Here is a 16777-nt window from a genome sequence, read left to right as displayed (position 1 = left end):
ACTGTTCGACTATGGTAGTGCGCTAGATCAATTATCTCTTAGCAAAACCTTAAGATGAAGCGCATACATATATTGCGAACAAAGACGTACATATTCTAATATTCGGTGACTGCAAGTCAACCTCCTTCTCTCGGCTCGTCAAACTCTGAAGTGCAAAATTGGGATGATTAGAGCTATGTTGATTGCCTAGCATAATCACGGACGACGTCGAAATGTTCGGCCTGCTGTAAACTGGACTTGGTGTTGTTACCGGCCATGACGAATTCACGCGCACAAACGAGCTCGAGGAGATGGCACTCGGCCGGATAGGCACGGCTAGACATGGCTTCTCTCCGACTATGGACGCTGTATGGGAAACTGGCATACCGTCAACTGTTCATCTCAATCTAACTATAGAAAGAAACCGAACTCTTTCTTATGGGCGACACTACAGTAGTGTCGATCACAGCGCAAGGATGACTGCGATGACTCGTCCAATTTCCGAGTGCCGGAAGTATGCTGTTGTTCTGTAAGCATTTTGGCCCCCTGAAATTCCTTACCCCGCGTCTGGCTACACCAAACCCTTGTGCGGACTACTATTTTCGACTTCGTGACAATTGTCGAGGAATAGTGCGATTTGCCACCGTTACCCGGCCCGTGTCGTCGTTGCAGCACCCCGAAGGGCGGCACAGACGGCGTTGCACCGCTCGGTAGCTCCGAGGAACTTGGTTGCAGCTGTTCGGCTGATCGCGTCATTCTCCAAAGGCAACATACACGCTTTTTTCAGAATGTTTCTCTTGGAACTTTATTAAATCGCCTTTCTACTCAATACTTAAGGACTATTGAAATATTTTGATAAGAATGGAGCAGCCGCGCCGTTCGCTCGAGAGTATCGAGCTGGAAAGGGAGGAAGACATTACCGGAGACTATGACGCGAAAGATTACGACAAGGAAATCCTGTTGCAACATGATTATACCGAGAGACTGATCACAGATGCTACAGCAAAGAGAATTCCGTTCAAGAAGAACAAATCCAAAACTGTTGGGTTTGGTGATTTGCCAGAGTACAAGAAACTCAATAATGGCGACGTCGCCGATACCGATAGTGAGGAGTCCATTGAAATTGATGCTGAGTCGCATTTGAAACATCTTAAAACGAAGGTAATATACATTGCCCTGGTTAGTCTTGGAAATTCTGCTCATTTTTCTGATGTCACCGCAGCAACGTCGAATGGCTTGTCTGAAGTCATGCTTATTTTTCTCATTATTTGCCATCGTTCTGGCTATATTTGGCGCTGCGATATATGTGGCGGTTATAAAAAATAAATTAGGACTTTTAAAGCCATCATCGTCATCATCATCTTCTACTTCTTCCGCCTCAGATTCTTCAGCTTCTTTAGCGTCCACTTTGTCCAAGTCACTCCTCTCGAACGGCACCCACGATTTCTACCCGACGACCATATACATCTCTCTGGACGGCTTCCGACCGGATTATCTCTCTCCGGAGTTTACCCCAAAAATGTGGACACTATATACAGCCGAATACAGTGCGCCGTTTATGTACCCATCATTTCCTTCAGTCACCTTCCCAAATCACTACACCTTGGTCACCGGCTTGTATCCGTCCAGTCATGGTATCGTCAGCAATTCGTTTTGGGATCCGGATTTACAGGAGGAATTTGATTATCACAAGCCAAATTCTCTCGACCTGAAATGGTGGAAGGGTGAGCCTTTATGGGTTACTGCGACAAAGAATGGCGTCAAAACCGCTATTCACATGTGGCCAGGGAGTGAAGCTCCATGGGGTGATGAGGAGCCTCTTGTCGTAGACAAGTTCAACCAGACAGAAACTTTATCTCGCAAAGTCGAGAGAGTACTCGGCTGGCTGGACCAGGATATTGATGGCCGACCCGAGCTTATATTTTGTTACGTTCCCACTATCGACACTTTGGGCCATAAGTATGGAACATTGGGCCCCGAGATTAATGACGGATTGAAACAAGTTGATAATATGATTGCTGCGATTCTGAGTGGTATAGATGACAGAAATATCTCGTCAGTCACGAACGTGGTTATTGTCTCCGATCACGGTATGGCGTCAACATCTAATGACAGACTCATATTCCTTGACGATCTCATCGTTCCTGAAAGCGTCGAGCATACAGATGGGTGGCCACTGTTCGGATTGCGACCTTACGAATATAACACATCAGAGCAACTATATGCAGAGATCACATCTTCTAGAGCGGCTATCCAGTTACAAGGTGACAGTGAAAGTGAATCGCTCGAGCATTGGCAGGTCTATATGAAGGATGATATGCCAGATGAGTGGCACTTTGGCGGTCCAGGCGGGGGACAGTATCAGAACAGAATTGCTCCTGTCTGGATTGTTCCCGAAGCTGGGTGGGCTATTACGACGAGACAGCAATTTGAAGATTCCAACCACGATTTCCATCCAAAGGGTCTTCATGGCTTCAACAACTCCCATCCACTTATGCGGGCTTTGTTCCTGGCTACTGGACCTAATTTTCCTTCTGGCTCCAAGATTGAACCTTTTTACAACGTTGAGCTGTACGACGTTATCTGCCGGTCGCTGAATATCACTGGTGCGCCGAATAATGGAACATTAAACGGGCAGCTGAATGCTTTGCCTGGTGGATGGATGGATCCTAGTCCATTTCCGGTGCTGCCGGCTACTTCCGATTCTGACTCGGCGGACATAGGTAAAGAGGATCACGGTAAACACCACGACGATGAGGATGATAAGCAGCACTCAAATGATCACGGTGACCACGATGATGATCATGATGGCGATCATGATAAGCAGCACCCAAACGATCAAGGTGACCACAATGATGACCATGATGATGACCATGATGATGATCATGATGATGACCATGATGACGACCATGGTAAGCAGACAACAAAGCATCACAGTGATCAGGATGCTGATCACAAGGCGAATGATTGGATGGACTACTTCGAAGACAAGCTCGATAATTTAACGGATAATATCAATGAGTTTCTAGACACCGCGGGACCACAAGGTAGCAATAAGGATGATATCTAGGGTGAGGTTTTAAGTATGATCGACAACGTCAGCATTTAATACGTGGTAATAGTGGGTTCAATTTGTTAGGATTGGTTTGTTAGACTTCACGGAGTTATTTCGTTTAATTTAGTTATTAAGCTATTTCGTTTATTGCATGTATACAAGGATGATAAATTGACATTGGAATTAAATTTTGTGATGATTATAACTTCGATGCTGGTTTCTTCTTAGTGCTTGCCAGCCATCCGAATTCCTGCCGATGGCATCAGTAGGGCTCATGGGCTGAACACGAACAAATCCAAACTTACCAGCTTTGTCTTCGCGCCCGGATCGAGAATGACGTTCACCACCGTTACGGCTCCATTGGTGAGTGCCGTTGTAGCAGCCTCTTTCAATTCTTCCGGAGTCCTGGCAATTAATCCTTTACCACCAACTGCCTATTTGTCGTTCGTCAGTCGCTGACAGTCATTCCGGTCTGAAGTTTGCCATACCTCTGCTATCAAATCGTATCTAGTCTCGAAACCCAGTGCTGTACTAGGAAGAGGTTTTGCTGGACTAGCACTGTATGCCGCCGGCTCAACCCCGTGATATACACCATTGTTGTTCATAACAAATATAGCCATCGGAAGGCCAGATCGTGTCGCTGTTTCGAGTTCCATCGCTGAGAAACCGAATGCGGAATCACCCTCGATACACACAGGTAAATGGTCGGGGCAAGCTGCAGCAGCTTTTAAGTCGAATTAGTATACGAGCGAGACATGAGTGCAAATGTACGCACCAGCAATGGCATATCCGACACCTACTCCCATAGTCGCCATGGTTCCAGCATCCAAACGTTGGCGTGGTTCTTCAACATCAAATGCACTTCGAGCAATGTCCATAGCATTTGCACCCTCGGACACAAAGATGGCTCTAGTATCTGTTGCACGAATAGCATCCTTAATGATTTTGTAGCAGTGTTGGTATGTCAATGGTAAAATAGCATTATTGGCCTTCTTCTCGCTAACCGCGAAGTTCTCTTCTCTTGAAGCTATGAGAGCTTTAGGAATACTGGGAAACTTATAGTCTTGCAGTTCTGCGGAGAGCTGTCTCACTACCAGATCGATATCTCCGACAAGTCCATACTCAGCGTTGCCGCTATTATTATTTCCGATTTCCTCGTTAGCGATATCGACCTGAACAATCTTGACACCTTCTCTGAATTTAGGAGGCTCCCCATAGTGCAAGATCCAATTCAATCGACCACCGAGAAGCAGAATCACGTCAGACGTACGCAAGATCGCACTTCTGGCTGCGGCAAAGTTCAGTGGTGATGAATCTGGAACCACACCCTTTCCCATAGGTGTAGGTAAGAAAGGTATGGACTTCTTGTCAATGAGTTCCCGAATGGCGTCCTCAGCTTGGCCATACGCTGCGCCTTTTCCTATAATAACTAGAGGTAGCTTAGCGTTTCGAATTAGTTGAGCTGCCTTCTTTACTCTTGAAGCGTCAGCCATAACCTTAGGTGCGGCAGATGCTGGACAGAGCGGTTGCGTCTCCATTCGATCGACACTGCCTTGGATGTAATCTGCCGGCAAGTCAATATATGTAGCGCCTGGTCGTCCATAATATGCAAGTCTGTAGGCTTTCTCAATAGTCGACGGCAAAAGACTCAAGGATGGAGGTCGACCAGCAAATTTGGTGAAAGGAGTCAACATCGAAACTTGGTCGATCTCTTGGAATGCGCCTTTGTACACTTGATGTGACTCAGAAGAACCGGCTAGCAGCAGAAGTGGAAAGCAATTGCTCGTTGAATTGCCGATCTGTGATTATGTTAAAAAAATTAATGTCATTCCACCAGTACAGTATACTTCACGCACGCCAGCAATTGCGTGGAGTACACCTGGTCCTCCAACAACTAGGCACACTCCAGGCTTTCCGGTAAGATATCCATATGCTGTAGCCGCGTAACTAGCCGATTGCTCGTTTCTGAAGCTTATAAAACGGATTCCTTTCTCTATACAGGCATCTGCAACCTATAAGACTCCAATTAGCCACCATAGTACTCAGGTCAAATTCGGGAATTCTTTACCTCGATAACCGGAATTCCCACAATGCCGAAGATGACACGGACGCCGAGGTCATATAGTGACGAGGCGATCAAGTTAGCTCCTAAGACGGTTGTTGTCAATGGCATTGTTGACAAACGTATTCAAAAGAATATCGATGAAAATAAATAATATAAACCACCTGATTGAGAGAGGATAGCCTGCGGCAAAGATATGGCGCAAGATAAGGTAACCTCAGATACTGGTTGTCTCGGCCAGCTGTGTGACCCCCGCGGTTTTGGCTGGGTCGTTGAAGGTCGCCCGTAAGCTTGACCCCAAGTCGACCCCTGAAATGACGTCAGACGAGCAAGGGTGTGGAGGAATTTTTCTGTTGCAGAGGACTGAATGGTACAAGTCCCCTTGCTATCGAGCTCCTCAGCAAAAAGAGCTCATTTGTGATATACTTTGGATAACTACGTACTTCGTTGCAGTAGCGGCGTCCGGCATGCAATATGAACTTGTGGAATATATAAGACTATATATAGTGTACATATCGTAGAAATTGACTATGATCCTCTCTCCTCTGCAAGAAGTGCTATCATAGCAAGGTTGTTAGGATTAGGGTATTCGGGTTCATAATACTGTACTTTCCTTGCTTTTCAACTGTGGGTAAGGGTCAATTTTCGTGCTCCTGCAAATTGAAGATACACATTCAACTACTCGTAACATATTCGACATTCACAGTATACAGCAGAACCAAACGAGTCGATCGCAGTTTGCATATCCTACACTTTTATAAGCTAGGTGCATTTAAAGTACTTGCACTGATCGTTTGTGACGGTAGCGATGCTCTTCTTTTCGTTTTTCAAGACTTTGATCGATGAGCAGGTACTGACATTGTTTCTTCATAAACCAGCAGCTGAATTATGCTAATATATGCGGATAGGTTATAGTAGAGGTACGATATGAACACCCTTAACTGGATTGGCAAACTAATTTATGAGTAGCTAAAAAATGATATGTCAGTAAGGGGCACGTTGAAATCAGTAGATCAGTTCCTGAATATCAAGCTTGACGATGTCAGTGTTGTCGATGAAGTGAAGTATCCGCACTTGGTATGAACTATAAAACTGTTAGTATGACATATGTACTGATAATTTCATTTTAGTCCGCAGTAAAGAACGTTTTTATCCGTGGATCGGTGGTGAGATACGTTCATCTTCCAGGCGCTGTGGTTGACACGGCCCTGCTTGAAGATGCTACGCGGAAAGGTAACTATTGATGTTAATTATTACTCTAACATTGATAACATTGACATTGGTAATCACAGAAGCAGCGTCACAGGCATCAAAGATGGGTGGACGATGAATCGGGCGCGAATGATATTTATTCCTTGATAGCGTTATTGTATAAATGTATTTACAGAGGTTTGCCGTATGAAGTCGAAAATTCAAATTGTACAATAGAATAATGAACGCTTTTGCATTGCTATCATGACAACCTCATTGCGAGTTCCAGGACTTCACCAACATCAGGGTACCTAATGTCAGCATAGTTCGTGGCCCAATCCACCCATGCCTTCAAGAATTTCGAGCCTCTCGACAGCGTCTCTGTGTCACCAATCACGCAAAGGTATCTCATCGGCCTTGTCATCGCGACTATCTGCGATTAGATTGAATTATTACCTTGGAGAGGGAGGCTTACCGTTCAGTCGGCGATCGTCAGTCAAAAATCCAATTTCGCCATTCGTATTGCTTCGAACTAAGGATATGATTATTGCATTCTTCTCCCGTCCTTGAAAGCCGTCTACTGTCGATATTTCTAATATCTCTTCTTCGTTTGTTTTGTTAATCACACCCTTGTCCCCGCAAGCCTCGAGTCGCTTAGATATAATAGTTACTTGCGCATTATACGGAGATATTATGCCGATGTCACTCATCTTCACACCCTTATCCAGTAGTCCTAGAACTTGCTCTATAACCAGCCATGCTTCAAGGTCGTTATATTTGCTGCTGCCATCCAAGTCTGTTTTAGTCGATTCATCTGGTATGCTTTCTGGGAACTCGCCTCCTTGAGTATCGACCCATAGTACCTTCGTTTCTGTCTCTTCGGATCTCATGACATATTCTAGATCCGCCAGTGTGCGCCCTTTGACAGAATCGTGGGCAGTAAGCTTTCCATAGTACATTGAGAATGAAGGATATTGCATAATACTGTCATTCATTCTATACTGAATGTTCAGTAGTTTTTTTATTTTTTCTCCATGTGCTGCTACTAGTCGGTCAAATAAGGTGGTTCCAAGAACTTTTTCGTTCATGGCAGCCTTGATAGTTGGTGGAAGCTGCTTATTGTCACCAGCAATTATTAATTTCTCTGCCTCCGGGTGCATCAGCAATGGAATCCAACATTGTGGCTCGAAGCTTTGAGAAACTTCATCAATGATTATCGCATTGAATTCAACGGCTGATAAGAATGAGCTTCCCGCTCCGTGGAGTGTGCAGACTACTACCAAGCCTTGGTTTAAAACCTGTGAGAGAGCCTTTTTCTCTCGCATCCGATACTCCTTTCTTAAGTGTCTTATGTTCTGATATATTTCTGACTTCTCTCTTCCCGACCTGGTTTTCTTAATCTTGGCAAAAGAGTCGTCGATTTCGGCACGGATATCGCGGACAATCTGTCCAGCATCAGATGTCCTGAGAATGATATCCAACGAGTGTCGTTGCGTAGATGCGAGAATTCTTGCAGGATGTCCAACTCGAAGGAGCTTTGTTGGTGGTATTAATCCATCGAGTCGCTCCAAAATAGTATCTAATACAAGCTTAGCCAATTGAATTCCCCCTATATAAACTACACGCACCAACTGAAATATTACTAGGTCCACACACAAGGACTCTTTCACCTTTCTCAACGAGCTGTCTTATGATCTCAATAACTGTGTAAGTCTTTCCCGTCTACCTTCGGTTAGTATCGAGTTTTCCGTAGGTCATTAACAGTTATACTTTCCCCAGGAGGTCCATGAATGATTGACACTTCACTGGCACTCAATGCGAACTGCACTGCGTCCTTTTGGGAGTCGTTTAAAGTATCATCAAAATACTTCACAGGGTATTCCGAAGCCTTTGGCTTTGATGGTTTTATGCTTCCAAGGACTATTCTCTGCAGCTTTGTCGGAGTGGACAGTTTGGCGAGATGTTCCATGGTCTCGTTCATACTAGAAAAATATTAAGATATGTCAATACTGCGAGTCACATTTGCCAGACCGTTTATATGTAACTGCATTTACTAATTTGGTCACCCACAGCCTGCCGTCGAGAGCGACTGCTGCATTGGCAAACTTGTCGTCAACGGCAACCTGAATCTGCTTAGGCGACACTCGCAAAGTGACCCCTTCCATTCTTGGCGACATTGCAGATCTCAGGCGCTTTTCCGTAGCCGACGGAATCCTTTCAACGGCCTAGATATAGACTGTTACTAATCATTTCATGCACATTGCAAGTAGCTTGCTTACCACAATGTCGCCAGTTCGGATTCCCACGCCTTTGTCAATCGCGTTAGATATAGCAGTATCCGGTTCCAATTCTAGCACCATCGACCCCCCGAGAGCCGTCCTTATATTAGAAACACATAAATTCAAAACTGCCAGCCCGCGTCGAGCCAGAGCCTTCGGCGGCAAAGACAATAATTGTGCTTGAGTTTGCGATATATCCTCCTCGCGCTCTTTCTTCAACGCTGATTTGAACCGTTCTGTTAACTTTGCTGCAATATCTGCGTCCTCCATTACTTTCGACGTCCTCTAGTGAAATCTAAGTTGACATCAAACCCGATGGCAGTCGGCCATTAATTCTCTGATTTGTTCCAATTTTCCTAAGGAGGCATCAACTGCCGGTCGGATAGTTTGTTGGTTAGACATCCTTAACCCCTGAATTTTAATTAAGCTTGGGCGAAAGTAGGCTACCGAGTGATAGCATAACAAAAGTCTAACAACATTTGTTAGTATTTTAACAACATATGATCTTCGAACATCCTATTACGGGTTCGTGAAATAGATTCCAGGCATAATGCATAATTCTAAAACCGGATCGAATAAACGGGCATCTAGGCTGCTGGATCATCTCACTACCAATGCATCGGCCAGTCAAAAAATCTCACACGACGGTATGCTCCGATCTGAGTCCTACACCGAAGTCACGAATTGACCGCTAATTATTCAGAACTGTTAGCAACTTTGACTAGCCTCAAAGTCGAAGCACGCGATCCTAGGGAAGGGGCTGTGACCTTCAGCAAAGAGGTATGTATTCGAACCCGACTAGCATCGTGACATGTTTTAATTTTTGCTAGTCTCTCGACTTCCTTGTATACTACGGGTTGACATCAAATCCTTTAGACATACGGTTGGAAGCACTAAGGATTATTGCCAATGTGTTATTACTTTCCCCAAACCTCAGGAAACAATTTGATGCGGTGTCAACATTGGCCCACCAGTATAAGGTATCCTATTTGCCAATAAAATATTAACGCTTATTGACTTCGATTTCATAAAGGGAGCCTCAGCGGATGAAGAATTCGTGGTTGGTCGGATAATGTTTCTATTGACCATAGAACCCAGACCTTATGAGGCTCATGTCTTGCAAGGGTTGCACGAATACATCTTACTGGTTGGTGCTATTATGACGACCACTGTCACATTGTGCTAATGGATGCAAGCATGTAACACGCCATGCCGAACGTGACTTATGCGACAGCTCGTTACCTGCTCTTACGGAGACTTGCAAGTTGCTGTTTAATATTCTTTGCAAATTCTCAAATGATACGCCATCGTATGTCGAGTAAGATGCATGTTGCTTGCGCCTGTTATGTGTATCTACTCACCTTACTATAGCGTGATTATGCCACTATCATCTATTATAAAGCGACTACCGCGAATACTGAATTCAGTATCGTGTTCAATAATATCGTGCCTCCTAAAGCTTCCATGCACTTTGGATATCTATTTTCGAGATGAAGCACCAACAGAGCTCTCAAGAGTGTTTTTTGAATTGCTAGCGAAAGCAGTACAGCCTCAGTCACTCGATACTCCGGGGTTAGATGACTCCATCGTGCCTCTTCTATTGCTACTCAGTAACATCTTTACGTCAGCACATAACGCAGAGGTAATAGAGTATTTTAAGGCAATGATATTTCCATCTGAAATGTAAGTGTTAACCTGAGATATGGAGAGAATGAAATTAATATTCTTTACATCAGAGAGCGCAGCAGACCTCTGGGCCAGTCATCTTCCCTAGCCTCCAACCTACTGCAGCTCACGAGCAAGCCCACGTTCATGAGGAGTCGGGAGGTTATATATCAACTGATGTGGGATGCGAGCGATCACGACGGTACGTCGGCACTGTATCAACTGGCATCGAAGCAATAACGTTGACATCATTCATAGTTCACAAATTTATATATCATATTGGATTTGGATATGCGATTGGTTATATAATGAGCCATGAAATTGCAGTGCCAGAAGATATTTTACGTGAAATTGCTCCAAACGTTCCCAGTGATAATATTAATCCTGTAACTGGCCAGCGTGTGGAGAACGAAGACCAAAGTCCGTCTTTGGCCAATATGACGGAGGATGAGAAGGAGAGAGAAGCTGAAAGGCTCTTTGTATTATTTGAAAGGCAAGTTTAGATCTACTCTCTTAGGAGCTTGATAGTAGTGTCCATATTGTGCCTAACTCTTGTGGCAGAATGCGTGCAAACGGAATTATAAAGGTTGAGAATCCAGTGCGCACAGCTGTGGAATCTGGTCAACTCCAAGAATTACCGGATTAACATATTTGGTTTTCTGTACGGATAATACAGCGTTTACGTCAGAATTGACTTGGCCTGGAAAGAAAAAATCGGTGCCATTAAATACCTGTCTAGTTTGCAACGAGTACAATCATTACACCAGAGAAATATTCGCTGAAGACGAATTGGTACAAGTTATTATCGAATCGAACAAATGATAATGCAAGCAAATCTGTCCTGGCCGCATGTCCAGAATATGTGATATAATAATACAAAGCGTTGGAGTAAGGAAAACTTTGAAATTTATTTAAACCTTTAGTCGTTTCGAAGAGTCTTCTCGAGAAGTATGTGTATTGCTACCATTGGCATTCAGGAAATTCTCCGTAGATTCGCGCAGGGGTTCCAGATTTCGCGTCCTAGGGAGGTTTAGCAACTTTCTGTCTTGAACGTAAGTCACTTACTCGGAGCCATTCATTATGGTCATGGGGCGCTTAAAGCCATTTGAACAGTTTGAATTCATGGAAAGCAAATGTCGTCCGCCATTCACCGCAGATGATGGTGGCATTCCAACCATGCGATTTGTATTTAGTCTCGGGTTGTCGTAATTCACTTTCGGTGTGAGGCTCGACCGAGCTATCGGCCGCGAAACTGAATGATCCACAGTCTTACGAATGGAGGGACTCTGGAAACTAACATCGAAAAGTGCCTTGTCGTCCAATGGCTGTTCGTTTTGAACAGCCTCCGCCACTCTAGCACTGAAGAAAGCGACAGACTTTTCCGTAGTCGGAGTATAGAGTTTATTCGTCACAGACTGTCCCTGCATATAGCCAGGAGCATTATCATCATCTCCCTCTTGCGACACAGTAGCAGCGGTGCCGTGCAGGGTAGTGCTTTCAAGCTGTTCCCCAGGGGTTGAATTTGACTGGGCGTCTTCCGGCGTTTTAGTGACAGCGCTGTTGGTCCTCTCCGGTCGAGGAAGAGAATTTGCGAGACTACCGTCACTGTTAGAGGTGTCTTGCAATCTGCTTGACTGATGCTGATGTGATTGTGGCTGCTGTTGTGTATGACTTTTTAGTCCACCTGAGTTCGCAGGCCGCACGACGAATTCCCCGTCTAATCTAGAATGCCGAAGTCAGATCAGAACTGCTGACTCAAAACAATACAATGGATCTTACGCAGCTACCTCAAAATCGTCCAGATCGTCAGACTGAATCATATACTCATCAAACTCTTCGTGAAAAGTCAGTTAGAATGTCAGGAAACCGAACTAAGCAATTACCATTATATTCCTCGATCAGATCGCTTCCAAACGACATTTCGTCTAGAGACTTTTTCCTGCTAATTTTGTCAAATTCACGGCAAATGTAGTTATCATTAGTTTCTAAAGCCGAGGCATGTGTAGCAAATCTTGAGCCAGACGCGATTCGATCAGAACTTTGAGGGGCTGAGGTTAACTGGTCCTGTTCTTGTCGTTGTTGGAGGACTGACTTTGGTTCTTGTCGTACTTCATTCCGCAGGGCAGATGCTTCGTGTGTTTGTTCCGCCTTGGCATGACCGTCTGATTTTCTTTTCTGTTCATCCAATATCGCGGCTATTTCGGGGGATCTGTGCAAGTTCGTAGCATCAAACCGAGCCTTTAATTAATAAGTTCTGGCCACAGTAATATAAGTGCAAACCACTTACCGTTGGGATCGACATTCTCAGGACGTGCCGTCGATACGTGTTGTCATGTAGGCAATTACCAACGGAATTGCCAAAGCAACGAAGTGCTCGTTTCGTCGCGTCTGTTGTGGCCTCTTTCTTACACTGACGACCGCGTTTAGCCTTTAAGTCAGAAATAGGCAAGTGAAGTAGCGCTACATACCTTACTAAGAGCCATGTACTTATTCCTAGCGTTTTCGACGTGCCCAAATCCAATATCCTTCAATTGTTAATTATTATCCACATTCCAATTTAAAACCAATGGGGTTTACCTCATGGAAAGTGCCATCTTTTAGAGTCACACGTACCACTACCGAAATGCCCACATCAATTTTGCCATTATCCTTCAGCTCAACCTATTAAATCAGCAAACACCTCAATTATACGTAGAGTGTGCCTCCTACATAATCTTCATGGATGCTTTTAATCTCACTGGACCAGCCATTGAATCCAAAAACTTCATTTGCTAAATTGATAGCTTTCCATCCTTCTAGATAGTGCGCTGTCCCGCCACCAGGTGACGGTCGTGAAGAAATATACTCAGGTCCTAGTTGGCGATCGAGTTTTGCCTTTAATACTGCAATATCCGTGTCCGTCCATGAACTATCTCGTCCTTGCCAGCTTGCACATTTATCCTGACCCTGTTCTCCTGGAAAAGGCATTTCCGCCAAATAACGAATATACTTTCTAATTTATCAATGGCAATATTAAGACTTGAAAGGTAGCATGGAGATTGCAGCAGGCGAGATTGGGATACGTAGCTCGTTAGGATCGACAACATCGCGGCGCGTTTGTTGACGCGACGCCAGTGGTTACCCGGACTGCTAACGCGAAGTGATGATGTAGCTGAACGAATCTTCAAGCTTTGCCGTTTGATGCCCTACCGTGCGACAACGTACCTCAGTCGAAAGTTGGTCTATATGGAACTGCAGCTTAGGATATTTGGATAGAAGGATTAGCACGATAATATTATCTGGCCCGCGAAACGACGGAAATGGTTTCTTTAGGCACTCTTCCACATACCGCCCTTGGAAGATCAGAACCAACTCATTACCATGTCTTTTACTCGGCCATTCTCCAGCTTCGATATGGTCATTTGTCGAAAATGACGTTCGTGATGCTGTGGGTAATGGGTGGTCCTGTGTCTCTTGCTCGGCATGGAGGTTTGTTTTGGATGAAGTTTCTCGCTGCTAATCTGACGTGTTGAATAGCATTGATGATGTTTTTGCCAGTCCTGGGGGTGTTGGGATTTATTTCCATATTTCCAATCTACGTGCTTCGGAAAGCTCGACTTCATAGTAAGAAAACCACCATTTGTTTCGTTTCTTAACCAAAGTTGCTAAGTTCTCAACAGCTGACACTCGAACTCAGCCAAGTGTCGCATTAGAAATATATCGGCGGCTATTCAGTAAGAGCTATGTGCGCGTGTCAATAATATATCTCTTCTCTTCCTATATTATCACTCAGATATATTGCTCGGAGTTTTCAGATTTGACCATGTTTCTTCCTAAGAGGTAGGTGGGACCGGTCTAACAATTGCTAATTATACGGCTGAATTCGATCTTCTAGAGACTTTGAGCTTTCAAAAGTTAATGAAAAGAGAATCTACATCAACATGTTGTCTGTTTACGTGGCGCTGATCTACGCTACAATCCACTGCCTGCAAGACAAGGATCGATTGAGCCTGCCTAGTGCGAAGGTCTGTATCATATTATCTTTCATACACATAGGCTAACATATACGTTGAGACGGATCCTATGCTTCGAGTAAAACAAATTTTATATCCTGAATTCCGGAAGTCACTTGCATTATCTTTTGTTTTGTCTATTATTTTCATTCCGGCATATTTACCGCTTAGGGGATACGTATGGCGTTCCTCTCTATATTTCGCTCGGTTTCTAGCGACGTATGAACTTTTGTTGTGGCCTTATTATGTGTGATGCGCTGCTCACCCTATGTCTTACAGTTTGCATAAATCTACTGCGACCGGCTCATTTCCCTTCTCGCCTCTGCATTCGTTTTTGCTTTCGTTCACCCTTCTATTCATGTGGAATATGGCAAATGAAATGTGCACGATCTACCTGACTTTAGGTGCACTTCACAGGGGAAAGGGGATTAGCGAAAAGTCCAGTGACCCCAACGGTACATTGCTTACCGGCTTGCGGCGTGGATCCAAGAAACAGTTTACGAGGGTATGAATTGTAATGTTAGGTTATTTTTACAACGAAACTAAGTGGCTGTAATAGAGAACTGCCTTCCAGGAGCTCCGATTCATAGCGTATAATGATGGTCGTAGACGAGATTCAATCTACAAGGACGTTGAGAAGCCATCTACGTGGCAACAAATTAATACGGAGTGTTTACATGTGTTACAGGATCTACGAAACGGTTTTGTCATAAACAGCGATCTGCCTGGAAAGTCTAATTCTCAGTCTAGATCCGCTGCGCCGGTTCCTATTCAGCATATTTCTTTAACCAGTCCTACACCACCCCCAATAAGAATGAGGAGAGAGAATATATTTTTGAGAGCCGCGCCTTTAAATGAGTCTCCTACTTCTAAGCTTGAACGCAGACTATTTGAAGGACTGCAGGATCCCCTCGCAGTACAATCGTCCTCCGCGATTGCTTGGTTTCAAGGTCTGCAGAAGTGGCTCAAACAGGGAAAAGAGGAATTATGGACTCACATTATCGCATTTTTATGTACTCCATATGGTGCTCCATTTAGGTATACTATCCAACGCAAAGTCTCTAAACTAGTTTCAAATCGTGAACTAGTATCTGATGCTATTAACTCACTGTCCGACCTGGTGGTTAATTCCATAATTGAGGACACATTTGGAACGGTGCAGCGGGATATACCACGAATTTTAAGTGAATTCGATCAAACTATAACGTTATTGGAGTCATTTGTAGAGAAGCCACCTTTACATTGGTCTGACGTCCGTAATAAGAAGAAGCTTGTGAATGGAAGGAACCCAATTGGAACTTCCGACGCAATTGAATTAGATGAGGTTGACATCCTAGTTGACGACCTAACGGAAGCCTTTGATAGAATAGTTCATACATTCGACAAGTATCTACTGGGAATGGCACTGAACCCAGATGTATACAAGAGATGCGGGGTGTCATTGAGACATGTAAGATAGTTATGTAGCTATAACAGAGTAGTTAAATCTAGGGTGTGGCATTATATAACCTGTAAATCAAATCGTATCACATATACAACGCCAATAATTAAGTAATATATATACAAGACTTGCCAGTTGCTCTCGGCAGATATGGGCCGTATTTTTATTTATCTAACCGGTTGTCCCACTGACTCAAGTCAAACCAACAAACTTTTGAAACCGCATCCAGGCACCTTCCGGTGTCAGCTTTGGTCGAACATCGAGATAAAAGCTCGGAATACTCGGATTTTCTGGATTCTGTCTTCCCGTATAAAAGTCAATGATATACTCGATTCGCTTGCCGCATCTATCAACTACCCAATCATGTCTATCGAACGGACGTTGATATCTACATAATGTAAATAATTTGGTCTATTTATAGTCTGCAGCTCATGAAACTGACCCAAACAGCATATTTATTCGAGCTCGCGGTGAAAGCTTGCCGGAATCGCCGCTAAAAGAGACCAACTTTGGGCCACCGCAACTATGTTAGTCAGCAGAATATAACAATAACTCCTTGAACGAGCTGACCTGTTTGCTCCAGTGCTCGCTTCCCACTTTAATATTTCCATCCATGCCCGCTCATTAACCGCATTATGTATGGGCACAACCGTTTTCATATCCTGAGCTTGAGGGTTCCAGTGCTTGCGTTTCATAGCATTGAAGAACATCTCTTCTGAGGGATACACCCAATTTGATGACCCACGGACAGCACCACCATGTCCACCTTCACCTCCATTATATGTAAATGCCTCGGCACGAGGGATAGATGAAACATCTCTCACTTTTCCCAGGCTCTCCTCTGAAGTCAAAGGATTCGCTGACGGTGCAGGCAATCTAGATGCACTTTCAGGCTTCATCCATATAGATCGGGCTGAATGGTCAACCGGACATGATTCGCTCGACGGCGACGTCGTCTTGTGACCAACCGGACACTCAGTTGACGTTTTGTCTTTGCTGGAATCCATTGCGCTGCTGCGTAGAATTGCGATCTCGGTAAACTGGCCGCGAAAGATGTCTCCGCTCCATAATGGCATAGAGGCGGGCGTTGTTAGTGAGGGTTACCCGGGCACT

The 16777-nt window shown here is 44.4% G+C and overlaps 8 protein-coding genes across 8 annotated transcripts; 4 read left to right on the top strand and 4 right to left on the bottom strand.

Annotated features, from left to right (window-relative positions):
• The first annotated feature begins 699 nt into the window (after positions 1-699).
• V1508DRAFT_368768 (alkaline-phosphatase-like protein) lies at positions 700-3229 on the top strand. Its single transcript, XM_066937421.1, has 2 exons — positions 700-1140; positions 1202-3229. The coding sequence occupies exons 1-2, from the start codon at positions 841-843 to the stop codon at positions 3047-3049; spliced, it is 2148 nt and encodes a 715-aa protein (XP_066796718.1). The 5' UTR covers positions 700-840; the 3' UTR covers positions 3050-3229.
• Positions 3148-5605, bottom strand: V1508DRAFT_368765 (thiamine pyrophosphate enzyme, N-terminal TPP binding domain-containing protein). The gene is made up of 6 exons (XM_066937420.1): positions 5103-5605; positions 4891-5046; positions 3810-4833; positions 3523-3758; positions 3340-3468; positions 3148-3284 (listed from the first exon to the last, which is right to left on the bottom strand). Exons 1-6 carry the CDS (start codon positions 5205-5207, stop codon positions 3234-3236), a joined length of 1701 nt encoding a protein of 566 aa, XP_066796717.1. The 5' UTR covers positions 5208-5605; the 3' UTR covers positions 3148-3233.
• A 96-nt stretch (positions 5606-5701) lies between these two features.
• On the top strand, positions 5702-6624 carry V1508DRAFT_384543 (uncharacterized protein). The gene is made up of 5 exons (XM_066937773.1): positions 5702-5946; positions 6005-6016; positions 6066-6173; positions 6227-6329; positions 6389-6624. The coding sequence occupies exons 1-5, from the start codon at positions 5905-5907 to the stop codon at positions 6424-6426; spliced, it is 303 nt and encodes a 100-aa protein (XP_066796716.1). The 5' UTR covers positions 5702-5904; the 3' UTR covers positions 6427-6624.
• Positions 6428-9041, bottom strand: V1508DRAFT_415074 (P-loop containing nucleoside triphosphate hydrolase protein). Its single transcript, XM_066940016.1, has 6 exons — positions 8567-9041; positions 8319-8512; positions 8063-8269; positions 7916-8010; positions 6763-7866; positions 6428-6716 (listed from the first exon to the last, which is right to left on the bottom strand). Exons 1-6 carry the CDS (start codon positions 8834-8836, stop codon positions 6550-6552), a joined length of 2037 nt encoding a protein of 678 aa, XP_066796715.1. The 5' UTR covers positions 8837-9041; the 3' UTR covers positions 6428-6549.
• Positions 9042-9116: 75 nt separating this feature from the next.
• Positions 9117-10877, top strand: V1508DRAFT_403615 (guanine nucleotide exchange factor; the record flags this gene model as incomplete). Its single annotated transcript, XM_066938569.1, has 9 exons — positions 9117-9213; positions 9270-9346; positions 9397-9546; positions 9600-9713; positions 9763-9884; positions 9938-10249; positions 10303-10433; positions 10490-10724; positions 10793-10877. 9 exons carry the CDS (start codon positions 9117-9119, stop codon positions 10875-10877), a joined length of 1323 nt encoding a protein of 440 aa, XP_066796714.1.
• A 55-nt stretch (positions 10878-10932) lies between these two features.
• On the bottom strand, positions 10933-13295 carry V1508DRAFT_368755 (uncharacterized protein). Its single transcript, XM_066937419.1, has 8 exons — positions 12941-13295; positions 12809-12892; positions 12700-12756; positions 12519-12641; positions 12115-12469; positions 12011-12065; positions 11297-11953; positions 10933-11251 (listed from the first exon to the last, which is right to left on the bottom strand). The coding sequence occupies exons 1-8, from the start codon at positions 13196-13198 to the stop codon at positions 11143-11145; spliced, it is 1698 nt and encodes a 565-aa protein (XP_066796713.1). The 5' UTR covers positions 13199-13295; the 3' UTR covers positions 10933-11142.
• Positions 13296-13412: 117 nt separating this feature from the next.
• On the top strand, positions 13413-15745 carry V1508DRAFT_438678 (nucleoporin protein Ndc1-Nup). The gene is made up of 7 exons (XM_066942186.1): positions 13413-13699; positions 13748-13834; positions 13891-14050; positions 14106-14235; positions 14285-14442; positions 14503-14728; positions 14783-15745. The coding sequence occupies exons 1-7, from the start codon at positions 13531-13533 to the stop codon at positions 15680-15682; spliced, it is 1830 nt and encodes a 609-aa protein (XP_066796712.1). The 5' UTR covers positions 13413-13530; the 3' UTR covers positions 15683-15745.
• V1508DRAFT_368751 (cytochrome c/c1 heme-lyase) lies at positions 15535-16706 on the bottom strand. Its single transcript, XM_066937418.1, has 3 exons — positions 16235-16706; positions 16107-16187; positions 15535-16052 (listed from the first exon to the last, which is right to left on the bottom strand). The coding sequence occupies exons 1-3, from the start codon at positions 16669-16671 to the stop codon at positions 15857-15859; spliced, it is 714 nt and encodes a 237-aa protein (XP_066796711.1). The 5' UTR covers positions 16672-16706; the 3' UTR covers positions 15535-15856.
• Positions 16707-16777: the final 71 nt, after the last annotated feature.

This window comes from Lipomyces doorenjongii (genome assembly GCF_038497915.1).
Source record: "Lipomyces doorenjongii strain NRRL Y-27504 unplaced genomic scaffold V1508scaffold_16, whole genome shotgun sequence".
Lineage (NCBI taxonomy): Eukaryota > Fungi > Ascomycota > Lipomycetes > Lipomycetales > Lipomycetaceae > Lipomyces > Lipomyces doorenjongii.
The sequence above is the reverse complement of the archived record's forward strand: the minus strand, read 5'-3'. Positions and strand labels throughout refer to the sequence as shown.

Bases quoted from the DNA above. Each gene is read 5' to 3' on its own strand.
- V1508DRAFT_368768 (XM_066937421.1), top strand. From the start codon at position 841: ATGGAGCAGCCGCGCCGTTCGCTCGAGAGTATCGAGCTGGAAAGGGAG. The intron at 1,141-1,201 runs GTAATATACATT...ATGTCACCGCAG, and splicing joins TGAAACATCTTAAAACGAAG to CAACGTCGAATGGCTTGTCT.
- V1508DRAFT_368765 (XM_066937420.1), bottom strand. From the start codon at position 5,207: ATGCCATTGACAACAACCGTCTTAGGAGCTAACTTGATCGCCTCGTCA. The intron at 3,759-3,809 runs GTGCGTACATTT...TCGACTTAAAAG, and splicing joins TGTCGGATATGCCATTGCTG to CTGCTGCAGCTTGCCCCGAC. The intron at 3,469-3,522 runs GTATGGCAAACT...AACGACAAATAG, and splicing joins GATACGATTTGATAGCAGAG to GCAGTTGGTGGTAAAGGATT.
- V1508DRAFT_384543 (XM_066937773.1), top strand. From the start codon at position 5,905: ATGCTCTTCTTTTCGTTTTTCAAGACTTTGATCGATGAGCAG. The intron at 6,174-6,226 runs GTATGAACTATA...ATTTCATTTTAG, and splicing joins AAGTGAAGTATCCGCACTTG to TCCGCAGTAAAGAACGTTTT. The intron at 6,330-6,388 runs GTAACTATTGAT...TGGTAATCACAG, and splicing joins TGAAGATGCTACGCGGAAAG to AAGCAGCGTCACAGGCATCA.
- V1508DRAFT_415074 (XM_066940016.1), bottom strand. From the start codon at position 8,836: ATGGAGGACGCAGATATTGCAGCAAAGTTAACAGAACGGTTCAAATCA. The intron at 8,270-8,318 runs GTCTGGCAAATG...ATATTTTTCTAG, and splicing joins AATGCAGTTACATATAAACG to TATGAACGAGACCATGGAAC. The intron at 8,011-8,062 runs GGAAAGTATAAC...TAACCGAAGGTA, and splicing joins ATCATTCATGGACCTCCTGG to GACGGGAAAGACTTACACAG.
- V1508DRAFT_368755 (XM_066937419.1), bottom strand. From the start codon at position 13,198: ATGCCTTTTCCAGGAGAACAGGGTCAGGATAAATGTGCAAGCTGGCAA. The intron at 11,954-12,010 runs GTAAGATCCATT...TCGGCATTCTAG, and splicing joins GACGATTTTGAGGTAGCTGC to ATTAGACGGGGAATTCGTCG. The intron at 11,252-11,296 runs GTAAGTGACTTA...AAACCTCCCTAG, and splicing joins ACCATAATGAATGGCTCCGA to GACGCGAAATCTGGAACCCC.
- V1508DRAFT_438678 (XM_066942186.1), top strand. From the start codon at position 13,531: ATGGTTTCTTTAGGCACTCTTCCACATACCGCCCTTGGAAGATCAGAA. The intron at 14,236-14,284 runs GTCTGTATCATA...ATATACGTTGAG, and splicing joins TGAGCCTGCCTAGTGCGAAG to ACGGATCCTATGCTTCGAGT. The intron at 14,443-14,502 runs GTATGAACTTTT...TATGTCTTACAG, and splicing joins TTCGCTCGGTTTCTAGCGAC to TTTGCATAAATCTACTGCGA.
- V1508DRAFT_368751 (XM_066937418.1), bottom strand. From the start codon at position 16,671: ATGGATTCCAGCAAAGACAAAACGTCAACTGAGTGTCCGGTTGGTCAC. The intron at 16,188-16,234 runs GTCAGCTCGTTC...TGACTAACATAG, and splicing joins GCGAGCACTGGAGCAAACAG to TTGCGGTGGCCCAAAGTTGG. The intron at 16,053-16,106 runs GTCAGTTTCATG...TACATTATGTAG, and splicing joins CGAATAAATATGCTGTTTGG to ATATCAACGTCCGTTCGATA.